The sequence below is a fragment of the Leopardus geoffroyi genome, chromosome X (genome assembly GCF_018350155.1).
Source record: "Leopardus geoffroyi isolate Oge1 chromosome X, O.geoffroyi_Oge1_pat1.0, whole genome shotgun sequence".
Taxonomy (NCBI): domain Eukaryota; kingdom Metazoa; phylum Chordata; class Mammalia; order Carnivora; family Felidae; genus Leopardus; species Leopardus geoffroyi.
Genome location: NC_059343.1, coordinates 46,123,801 through 46,136,063, shown reverse-complemented (window position 1 = coordinate 46,136,063; position 12,263 = coordinate 46,123,801). Strand labels below are relative to the sequence as shown.

The following is a 12,263-nucleotide window of genomic DNA, read 5'->3' as shown; positions in this document are numbered from 1 at the left end:
ACAGGGAAATTGTTAACAGATGCATATGAAATGCCTCCCTCCTGCCAGACGCACAGTAAGCTGTTCTCTGCCACTTACAGAAACGAAAGCAAACTCCTTGTCTTGACATTGGAGGTCCTCCACCGCATGGCCCCAACCAATCTCCTAATCCTCATTCCTCGCCCACACTTTGACCACCCACTCACTGTTCCCTGAAAAGGCCTGTGTGTAATTTTCAGACTCTATTTTACCTGTGCCTTCCTGCTCCCTGCCCCACCCCCAGAAAAGGTGCCCCCCCCAATATCTCTGGTTTTCTCACTGTTGTTAGATGAGCTTAAAAGACCCATCCCTTACAAAGCGTGCCCTTGATCATGTCCTCTGAGATCCTTCATGTCATTACCTTTCTTCCTCACCAGGCCTCAAGGGTGACAATGGTCTGAATCATCTCTGTCCAGAGCATTGCACAGCATAGATGACCCTGAAATTTTGTTGATTTGAATGAATAGTTCTTTCCAAGCTAAATCTTAGGTATCTTTGCATTGGTTAGCTTATTGATTGGTGCAACCTGTATACCAAGCTTTTGGTCCCCCTGGGACCTCCTCATGCCTCCTCCAGATATTTCTGATGTTCCCCCCTCCACCCTTCACTGGACTGTCCCTGCCCCGCCCTCTCCCACTTCCCGGCACCTCACCATCCAGACTGTGGAGGGGTACTTTGGCTCCTTACCTCCCCATTTCTGTGAGGGCCTAAAGACAAGAAGCCTAGTGGCTATCTGGCTCTCAAAGGTCCTACTGCCAGTCTCTTTGGGGACGTAGATGGGGAGGGACAACACATAACAAAGGACAAAGGTCCTAGACTCTCACAGAGTCTTTGTCCTAGACCAGTGCTGTCCAATAAGTCTGTGATGATGGAAATGTCCTATATTTGTGCTGTCCAGTACAGTAACCCCTAGCACATGTGGCTACTGGGTACTTGGGATGTGGCTAGTGCCACTGAGGAACTGAATTTTTAAATTTAAATTTAAATAGCCACATGTAGGTAGTGGCTACCATATTAGTTCAGGACAAGACCCTCAGGAATGTACATTGGGATAATGTCCCTGGGGATAATGTCCATGCAATAGGTACAGTCCCTGAAGGGAGCACAGCACGTGTGGGGGGAGCAAAGAAGGGAAAAATCCAACTTGGGGTCGGCGTGGGTGATTGGTGGGCAAGGAGGGAACTGCCCTATTAGCTGTGTCTTGAAAGGTGAGTGACATGGGTGGGGATGCCTGGCTGGCTCAGTTGGAAGAACATGGGACGCTTGATCTCAGGGTCGTGAGTTTGAACCCCATGTTGGGTGTAGAGACTACGTAAATAAAAACTTAAAAAGAAAGAAAGAAAAGAAAAGTGAGTAGGAGTTATCCTGGTAAAGAAGGGCATGTGTCAGAGGGAGCAGTGTGTACAAAGGCCTGTGAGTGTGTGATGTATGTGAGTGTGTGATGTGTTAGTGGCATACTGAGAACGGAATGGGAGAGGGAAGCCCAGGTGGTAGGCATAGCATATCCCAAAGCACAGAGGCTGGCAGTCAATGTACCCTCACTCCTCTGTTGCCAACTGTTTTTTTTCACCAGAGCCTCATGAGGACCTGAAGTAAGAGCCCAGGGATACATTAGCCTGTATAGTGTCCCCACTGTAAAGTTACTGTTTTTCCCTTTGTAATAAATGAGAAACTTGTGGAGAGCTACATTGAGATTATGCAAATATCCTGTTCTCCTCGAACTTTCACTCACAGGTTTTAGTATTCAATGATAATTCTCCAAGTTGCCAAATGGTGATTTTCAAACGCCACCATTCCTTTGACATGGATTAGTTGGCTCTCCACTATAAGGGAAAGCTTTCCCTTCTTCTACATGTATTTGTTTATCTCCTCATGGACTTTTGGTTGTCTATTGTATTCAGTGGGTTATAACACATTAATATTTGATGTTCAAAAATGCCCCAGATGTGGCCAGCAGGAGGCCCTCCAAGCTGGCTCCTATATCCTCTTGGCCAGTCTCCAACTTTCTTTGAGCATTTCCTAATCTTCTGGCACCACAAGATGCTCCAGGCCCATCATGTACTTTCCCTGCCCCAGTCTTGGAATAAGCCACTTTACCCAAGGAGCCCTGGTCCTTTTTAGTGGAGAATGGCATTTGGGAACCAAGATTTGGGCCAAGATTTTAGGGTTATAGGTGTGTTTTAAGAGTTTACTTTTTTACTTGGAAAAAGTCTGAGCATCTGTCGATGATTTTCTTACTCCATCCTTCTAAGGAAAAGCTTTCCCCTTTCCCTCATTTTATTTATGTATATCAGTGTGGAGTCATGAATTTTTATTTCACTCTTCAATGAATTATAATCCACTATCATAATTCATTTGGAATTATCATTATTTTGAATATATATTATGTGTATGTATGTATCCATGAGTTCACACAGATACCTTGATACCTTTAGGAGGCTCTTTTAATAATCCAGGCTAGAGATAATAAATGGCTCTCAGGGGGATAGAAGATTAGAAAATGGCATGAGAAGGGGATGGATGGATTCCACAGCTATTTAGTTAGAACTCACAGTTCATACCTACATCACTAGAAGGGACCCTATTTTACAAATCAAAAAAGTGAGGTACAAAGTCACTCTCATCCTGTTCATCCAGAAAACCTGGATTGGATGAGTGTGGTCGAGAGCCCAGCCAAGGCTCCAATCACTGCCCTGCACCAGCTCCATGCCAGACTCTCTCTCCAGGTGGGTAGGTGAGGCCAACCTAGCCCCCAGCCCAGGGTGGGCTCCCTGATGCTTCCCAATTCTTAACTCTGCAGTTCCCAGATGCAGATTTATCTCCAGCAAGACCCAAGGGTTGGGAAAGGAACCCGTTTCCTGAGCACTTCATTGGGCCTGGAGGTGGGTGGGTGTGGGGAGCACCATCTGAGACTTTTACAGCAGTCAGAGAGACCTGGGTTTGAATTCTGGGTCTTCCACTTACTAGCCATATGACTTGGTAAGCTTCCCTGAGCTTCAGTCCCCTTATCTGTAAAAAAAGGATAACAATACCAATGTCAACAAGGATAACAATACCAATGTCATAGCAGTTGGCCCTTGATGAACTGGCAGTTATCATTATCTCTCATCTTCATAACTGCCCTGTGAGGAAAGGATTATAGAGACTCATTGGATAAGTGAGAAAATAAAGGCTACAAGAAATGAGGTACTTTGCAGATCTCAGTTGGTAAATGTCAGCTTCAGGAAAGCAGGGACCATGTCTGTCTTGGTCACCATTATATTCTCAGGCCCAGAAAAGTGCCTGGTGCATAAGAGGAATTTAATAAATATTTGTGAATGAATGAATTAGATCTGACTGGCTTCAAAGACTCTATGCAATTTCCATTTGCCCTTCTGGGATGGTGGGGATGGTGTCTGGGCTAAGGACCTCAGAGAAGGCTGAGCTAGGACCCCAAACCTGGTCTCCTGACTCCTGATTCATGTTCTTTGCCCTTCAATGAGCTGCATCTAGATGGAAAAGCTGAACTTCCTTTAGCCTAGGATTTGGCATATCTCCCACCTTCTGCATTCTCCTTACCCTTCTCCTGCCCCATCCTATTCCTGGTGAGAAAAATAATAGGAAGAACATTTGACCAGGAGGTAGCAACTTCCTGTGTAACAGTGGCCAAGTTGTTTAATCTTTCTAGAATTTAGTTCCTCATCTATAGAATGGGTAAATTGACCTACATCTTTCCCAGGACAAAGGTTAAGGGAAATTGCAAAGATTAATAATAATTGAAATAATTAGGCCTATCTGACCCTAGGGTGTGAGCGCCTACTGGTGTGCACCGCTCTACAGATAGGATGTCTTTAGCTCAGTCCTGAAGTAGGCAGAATAATGTACCTAACTGGGACACGGTATATGATTAGGAACGGTTAACTGTTCCCTGCTTCAAACATATTTAAGCTTATAACAGATGTTTGATATACACAGAAAGTGTTTGCAAAGAGTATGTATTATTTTAGTCAATATATACTAAGGATGCTCAAAAATATACATTCATTTTTCTTTTGTTTACTCAACATTTACTGCTTACCATGCCAAGTGCTAAGGATGTATAAAGCCACATGGTCCCTGCCCTTAAGGAATTCAATCTAATGGGGGAACACAAAATAAGCACTTACACAAGTACTCTAATGTGTGAATAGTAGGTGTCCAAACTGTATGCAATAGGCCCACAATCATGTATAACATAATCCTCAAATGCAACAGATGCCTGATGTGTGGGCAAAGTACTGGTTTGATGCATGCAACTGGTTAGTTGCCATAAACCTATTCGTAAACTGCTCAATGAACATGCACACAATAGTAGATATACACATGGCAGGTACTCAAATGCATATGACAGGGCTATACACAATAAATACAACCCATGTACACAATGTTTGATAAGTACACTGTAGGCTTACAAATGGTAGGTGTTTCCTACAGTAGGCATTAGTAGGCGATAAATATGCTGTTGCTAAACATCCAACAGTTAAAATATATATACACTTAGGCTTATTTTATAGGAGTTCCTTCCACAAATGTGTACACAATAAAAGTGCATACAGAACATTTGAAAGTGTTCATTAAAATGCTGACGGACAATGACTCTTTGGGGGGTATGAATGGAAGCCCCATCTCTGAGAGGCCTCTACACATAACCTTGGATGAAATAAATATTTCCTTTCTCTCCTTGGGACCCAGGATTCCAAAAATCCGTAATTCCCAGGGGGTAAGCAACATCTTGTCTTCCTTCTTTCAAAGCCCCAGCGGTGTCAGCGCCTAGAGCTGGGAACTCCCACGTCTCCCTCAACCTGCATGCCAGCAGGCACCCAAAGCCGCCTTCTGAGGCCCACACCGGAAAGACCCTGGAGAAGAAAATGTTGGGGCGGGGCTCGCGCCAGGGCTGAGGTCATAAAGGGGAGAGCCAATTTGGACCCACCACCCACTAACGCCAGCTCCTCTTCCGGTCTCTCTTCATAACGCGCATGCGCATCACTGGCCTTTAAACGTGCGCCCCCGGTCCACCGGAAAAAGGTTCCGACAGTTGAATTGCGGTTTTGCTCGTCCGCCACCGTGGTGGACTATTTGCTCTCAGTCTGGGAGGTACTTTTGCGTCCCTGCTTCCAAATAGGGAACCCATGCCTGCAGATTCAGCTAGGTCTCCATGGGATGAAAGTTTCTTAGAGCTTGGCCTCATGCAAGGTATACGAGGCTCGGAGGGACACACCGCGGAGGGATCCGGTTTGTTGTGGTGAGGGGAGGGGGGAGGAGACGCTGACAAACCAAGATGGCGGCGGCGGCGCCGAAGGCCGCGGCGGCTGGGAGGTAACTGTAGTGGTGAAGGCTGCGGTAGTTGGGAGGCAGCGGCAGAGTTTGGAAGGAACGAGGCAGGACGAAGAGGCGGTAGCAGTAGCGCCAGCTTGAGCCTCTCAGAGCGTGGCAGCTACACGCCCCCCAAGGCCCTCGGCGGGCGGCGGCCGCCCCGCTTAGGGCCTAGTCCCCGAGCAGTGCCTCGGCTTCATACCGCGGTGTCCGCCATGAGTCCTTAAGGGCGGTCCGAGCCCTCCAAGTCCTAGGGCCCACCATGGAGCCGGGGTCCGACGACTTCCTACCGCCGCCGGAGTGCCCGGTGTTCGAGCCTAGCTGGGCCGAGTTCCGAGACCCTCTTGGCTACATCGCGAAAATCCGGCCCATCGCCGAGAAGTCGGGCATTTGCAAGATCCGCCCACCCGCGGTAAGTCCCGGGGTCCGTGGTCGCCGGCGGCGAGGCCAGGGATGAAGAACTAGCGTAGCTGGTGGAGAACTCTGGGGCGGAGGGCAGCTCGAGGTGTGGAGAAATGGGGGTGGCTGGGACCGTTGTGGATGTGGCGCGGGTCGGAGAAAGGATGATGTGGGGCCAGGGGTCCTCTAGCGGTGTGAGGCCCCCAAGGGACCTGGGTCTCTGACCCATCCCCACTTTCACTCCGCCTTTCAGATTCATTCCTGGTGAGGTTCAAAACGGGGATGCCTAGTGGACCCGGGAGAGTTCAGAGAGGTATCTACACATCTCTCAGTTATCCCGGACCACCCAGGTCAAGGCTGTACCAAACAAGGCCTTTTTTCCGTTTATTGTCATCACTTCCCTCGAGGCAGGCAATGTGCTGTAGTGGAGAGATCACAGCTCTAAAGGGAGACAGACCTGAGTTCAAAATTCCACTGTGCAGCTTACTAGCTGTGTGACCTTGGGCAAGTAACTTAATCTCTCTGAGCCTGTGAATTGAGTCCCCTGAATGCTTATTTTGAGAATTGGATTAAGCTAGGTAGAGTCTCTGTGTAGTAGGCGCTAGATAAGTGGTAATTATTGTGACTGCGAAGGTGTTTGATGTGGTCATTGGTTTGCTCCTATGTGGGTTGACTCATATTTACTCACGCCCTGTCAGGCCAATCCATCTAAGATAATGTCCTGGCCTAGTGGATCAGGAAATTCTATTACAGGGAATGTTCTATCTGGCTCCCCTGAGATGGGATTAGGGAATTGTCCCCTTCTTTTCCTAGCTGAAGGCAATATCCTTCCCTGCACATCACCCCCCATCCCCCCAGACCTGGCTCCTATGGGTAGGCTTGGACCAGCCAACTTGACGGTGGGGTATGCGTCCTTCTCAGAAGATTTTGTACTGTGTTCTGTCCCAGGATGTAGCAGGTCCCAGAGGATAGGGTATTCTTGGACTCCCCAAAACAGAATGGAGCTATGGAAGTCTGTCTCCTTTAGAACACTTGATTTCCAGAGGTCAATGACAAAGGGCATATCTTTGTTCCTAGGCCTGGCTTCAGGGCCGCGAGAAGTCCCCCAAGGGCTAGGATAGGCTGCCACCTTGCTGGCATGGAGGAGAAATGATGGTATGTGTTGTTCAGTCACCACTTGGGATTCCAAGGACAGGAATTGAGTTTGGAACAGGGTGTTTTTGAGTAGGTGTCTCCTGGCTGAAACAGGATGGGAAGCCTCACTGCCACCTGAGGAGGGCACCACAGGCCTCCTTGTCCATCTTGGTGTTTTCTGGTGTTCAGCCACAGATCTAGGCTAGTTTCAAATGGATCTTTTGGGAGGTGTTGGGTATACTGATTTTTCCCTTGTTGGAGCCTGGCCATAGATCTTTGAGGTATCCTTGTTCATGGTGAAGGAGTGGCATTTGGTAGCGAGAAGTCAGAAAGGCTAGCAGAAAGGAGAGGCTGGAGTCCTGGGCAGCCTCAAGAAGGCACTCTCTGAAGTGGTCCAGCAGGCAAGGAATCGTATCTGACACAGAGGGTAGCTGAGGCCTGAATTTCTGTTTTTCTGCCTTAGACTTATTGGGCAGGCTGGCCTTGTGCAGGTGTTGATACCCTTCCTTGGGGGACCAGGAAGGGGAAAAGTGACACATCCCTAGTGTGTGTGTGACCTGCAGGAGGCCATCTTTTGTTATGCTTCTCTACCCCAACAGTGTACTTCCCTCAAATCCAGGAGACCTAGTCTCTCTGGTTTTGTTCAGTTTTTTCCTCTTGTAGAGCTGCTCATACGCCACCTTTAGGCAGCCAGGCCATCTAGCTGGAATTCGAAGCCCTTGCCCAAGTGGTGCTTCAGCCCAGGGTGGGAATCTGTGTATGGGTGGGTTCTTGGAAATTGGAGGTTTGCCTGAGGAAGGGCGATTTGGGCTTTGAATTGCTAGACAGTTGACTGCTGCTCTTGGGGAAGGTGGGTGGGAGGAGAGTGTTGGTACCCTGGAGTAGACCCAGGGGATCTTGGAAGGCTCTTGCTTCCTGCATCGGGTAGCCAACTTTTTTATCACCATCCTAATAATACGGGTGTGTTTGGCACACAGAAGTAGGAGACTGAAGGCAGAATGAGGGAGCTCGTAGGTTCCAGGGAGAGCTGGGTGGGGGTTTGCTGGACCTTCCCCAGCTATCTGTTGCACCCACAGCTCCTGCTCTAGGATTCGGTTCTGCCATTTCCTGTCCGGTTGCTTGATGCTGTGCTTATTCTTATCCAGAACTTGATTCAGCAGGAAAGAAGGGTTCCTGGAGTTTTGGGTTTGAGTACCTTTCTACCTGCGCTAAGGGGAGTGCCCTACTGGTGGGTGGCAAGAGGGCATGAGGAGCTTGTCTGGGCTTGAGCCATACCATTTTAGTCTCTTTTCTCTCTCTTTTCTTTTTCTTTTTTTTTTTTTTTTTTAATTTGCCCCTGCTTCACTGAGCCGCAGGTGTTTGCTGCAAACCTGCTTCGGCTGGGGGGTTGGGGGATTGAGGGGAGTATGTGTGCCTGCAAGTAAGAGTCCTCTGGCCTCTTTTCTAAAAGTGTGTGTGCAGAAAAGGCCAACAGCTTTTTCTTCTCTTTTACTACTCCCCACTTCCATATGTATGCATGTGTGGATGAACACTGGTATCCTGGTGTTGTACAAAGCCTTGGACTGGAGGTCTGAAGACCTGGGTTCTAGTCTGACTCTACCACTAAATCAGCATGTGATTTTGGAGAAATCACAATTCATATCTGGGCCTCACTTTCCCCATTCATAAAATGAGAGCATTGGTCTAGGTTACTCTGGGTGGTTTTTACCACCCCAACAGGAGCTAGGGCTTTGGGGAGGAGAGGACTGCATGGGAGGTTTTGGAGAAAAGGCCATCGGGGAGGGGCTCCCCACAGTTACCCTTTGGTAGGACACAACAAGCCTCAACTTGGCATGGCAGTCACCCCCCCACTTCCATTATCCTTCCGCAACTTCCTTCTCCTCAAATTCTCCTATTCTTTGCGACCATGGTTGGGTATCCCATCACTAACCCTTTCCCCCGCTTCCCCCCCCCCCCTTTTCCTGTACCAGGCAGGTGTTTGAGAGAGGACCCACAGGAAGCCTTCCAGACTGGGTGAATGATGCAGATTCTTGCTCCCCATCCCTTGCTTTTCCCTACAGCACATGTCTCAGGCCCTCTCAACTGAGAGAAGACATTAAAGGCCCGAACCTTTAAATCCTGGCAGAATTGGAGCTGAGCTACCCTACGTGTATATTAGGTGGTGGAGTTAGCTTAAGATACTAGGTCTTAAGGATGACTCCTTTGAATAACATTTTTCATTTGAAAACCAATTTAATTTGCCGTTATCAGTATTATGAGGAAACCAGGGCAAGTGTTCATATTCCCACCTTACAGATGAGAAAACAGGTTCAGAAAAGTAAAATCCCACAGCTAGTAAGTAGTGGAGCTAGAACATGAACCCTGGTCTTCTGACTCCAGATCCCTGTGCTTACCAGTACTTCCAGACTGTGTCCTACAGTACATGCCTGGGGAACAAGGAGTTAATGTGGATGTAGGGAGAGTTTGAGGTCAGCTGTTTTAGGCCCCATCTCTCTCTTTCTTGAAATCCTGGTGCTGTACTGTTGGAGGGACTTGGGAGAAATTTCAATGCTTGGGGCATTGAGTATGGACTTGAGGGACTTCTAGGGCCCTGTGGTGAGTTCTGGGGGGCAGGTAGTGGGTTGGGTGTTTGCCAAGTTAAAGGGCCTGGGGTGGCTAGAGGTCTGGGAAGGAACAAATGGGGTGCTGAGCTGCTTGTGGTGCCCTCTGGCCTTGCACTATGCTGGAATAACTCAACTCCCTTTCCCCTCTGTGTAACCCCCCAGGACTGGCAGCCACCCTTTGCTGTAGAAGTGGACAACTTCAGGTTTACTCCCCGAATCCAGAGGCTGAATGAACTAGAGGTGAGAAGACTAGCAGCTGGTGGCGGGGTTGGATATGTGAACTCCGATTCCACTTCCCTCATACCTTCTTGAGCTAAGGTGCTTTACCTGACTATGCCTTTATTCTCTCTCCTGTGAAGTTGCATGGAGGTCATAGAGGAAGCTTTAGAGCTCTGTGTATAACCAAGAGCAGGAGCATTTAGGATCTCTAATATGATAGCTCAAAGACTAGGGACGTCCCTTTCCCTAAAGGTTTGCTACTTCTGAAAGTCCCCTGTCAGCCAGCCTACTGTAACTGAGTCAACAAAAGGGAAATAGGGGGTTGGGTGAGCCCTTTCATGTTTGGCCAGCTGAATGTGGTCTCATTATCCAATTCATCCACAATCCTGTGCTTCTGGCCTGCCTTCTATGGGGCTTGGTGAGGTGGGACATGAGGTAGAGGGGCAGGAACAACACAAGAACTGGTCTTTATCAAGGCTAGAATGGTTATAAACTTGGACAGGGGTCAGGCAGGTAGGCTTTTCCCTCTCCCTTTTCTGTACAGGAAGTCCAGGCTCTGTGCATGGATAGGTGAGGTTCTCCACTAAGGGCTTGAGAATGCCCTGGGATAATGAGAGTGTGTGCTTTGAAACCAGTTCCTAGGAAGATCCTGGAGTTTCCCAGGGAAGATACAGTTGAGAACTATGTTACCACCTTTTTCTCTCATTATGTATCCATAAACCTTACTAGATGCCCTGGGGAGGGGGAGTGTATTGGGCCCTACTGGAAACTTATGACCTAAAAGCTTCCTTGTTTGTAGACCACAGTTCCTCAACCTTGATGCTATTGACATTTTGGCCCAGATAATTTTTTGTCATGGAGGGGCTATCCTATGCATTGTAGGATGTTTATCAGTACCCTTGGCTTCTACTTGTTAGATGCCAGTAATACCTTTTCCCAGTTATAACAATCAAAAATGTCTCCAGGCATTGCTAAATATCCCCCCAGGAAGCAAAATTGTTCCTCATTGAGAACCACTGTTGTAGGGTCAGTCTAGGAGCTGTCCTGGTCAGGGAAAAAAATCATCTCATGAATGGGGTATAAGTTCCTTAAAGAAATGGATCCTAAAGAAATGGATCTATGGAGGTATAGCTAGTGCAAGGTGTCACCTAGCATGGGACAAGGGCAGGTTTTCTAGAGATACTGTGCTGGCTGTTGATGGGGAGGAGCAATGAAGAGGCCAACATTGGAAAGCTAAGATGGAGGGAGTAGAGTTGCTGGCGTCTTCCAGGTTTCCGCAGTTAAATAGCCATAGGTTGTTTCTTTCCACAAATAGACCTTAGTTTTCCCCATCTATGAAATAAAACTGTTTCTGTTCTTCTAATGGGATCTGAGCAAGGCGGTGAATGGTAGTGACTTATCTAGTTCTCCATAGAATTAGGCTATCTGACCAGGGCAAGGTGGTTCTAGACTTAGAGCTTTGGGGAGCCTTTCTTGGGTCACTGAGATTTCAGGGAAGCAAGCAAGGTACATGCCTTGTTCCTAGGATACTTGGCCCACATCGGGTCCTGGGTCGGTCAGGTGCCAGTGCTGCTTTGGTATACTGTCTCTTAGTTCTTTAGGCCATTCTGTCTCCAGCGTGCACTCTCAGCCTTCAGCCACATGGGACAAGTTCTGTGGTGCATAAGAAGAGGTAAATGTGCTCTTTTGGAGCCTTCAATCTGAAACGTGCCTAGAACTTAGATACAGTTCTGGAGTTTCCAGAGGGTCTTCACTGTTTCTCTCATAACTCCACCCTTCTGGAGTAAGTGGACTGGGCAGTTATGTTAGTTCCCCTTTATAATCAGAAAATGGAGTTTCAGAGAATAGAAGGCTATACAAGCAAATCAATAGCAGGAAACAAGCTGAAACTTAAGTTATTTGACGTTCAGATCTCTTGATACCTGCTCTGTGATACCTGTCTGTAACAGGAATGGTGATATTCACACAGCCCTGTCGAAGAGATTGAGAGAGCTGTTGTGACCTAACCCTCTCTGTTTTGGAACCTTGGGCTTATCCTATTGACTAGAAGGTGGCAGAGATGCGAGAGAGGTGGGCTAAGCACTGCCTAGAGTTTGGGATCCATTTCACGGGGAGAGGCCTTGGATGGTGGGCTGCTCTGTACACGTTCTTCTCTCCTAAGATTAGGCCAGAAGATGGGGCTCAGGTGGAGGGGGAAGCCATCCTCTTTGAGCAATTTCTTCTCCAGGCCCAGACAAGAGTGAAGCTGAACTATTTGGACCAGATTGCCAAATTCTGGGAAATCCAGGGCTCCTCCTTAAAAATTCCCAATGTAGAACGGCGGATCTTGGACCTCTACAGCCTCAGCAAAGTAAGAGAAGGTTTTTCTCAAACCCCTCCCCACCCCTTAATATCCTTGGTACTCTGGGGGCTCCCTTGGTTTGGATATTAGATCTCTAGGCTGCAGTGGAAGGGCACAGCCTGGTAGCACATGAGCTGTTGTCAGAACTTCTTGGTGTCTCCTACTGCAATTTGAATCTGAGTGGTGGTGCTAGAAGGAGGGAATAGTCCTCACTGAAG

At 48.0% G+C, this 12,263-nt stretch overlaps 1 protein-coding gene across 24 annotated transcripts in view; it reads left to right on the top strand.

Annotated features, from left to right (window-relative positions):
- Positions 1-5,099: 5,099 nt before the first annotated feature.
- KDM5C (lysine demethylase 5C) overlaps positions 5,100-12,263 on the top strand; it is a 32,744-nt gene continuing 25,580 nt past the window's right edge. For 9 of the 24 annotated variants that reach the window (XM_045472083.1, XM_045472079.1, XM_045472077.1 and 6 more), the window contains exons 1-3: positions 5,102-5,761; positions 9,648-9,725; positions 11,932-12,054. In XM_045472083.1, coding sequence (XP_045328039.1) covers positions 5,612-5,761; positions 9,648-9,725; positions 11,932-12,054 — 351 coding nt within the window. In that variant the 5' untranslated portion in view covers positions 5,102-5,611. Of the gene's footprint in view, positions 5,762-9,647; positions 9,726-11,931; positions 12,055-12,263 lie in introns of all 24 variants that reach the window. The other 15 variants (XM_045472084.1, XM_045472082.1, XM_045472085.1 and 12 more) reach the window with 6 other exon arrangements.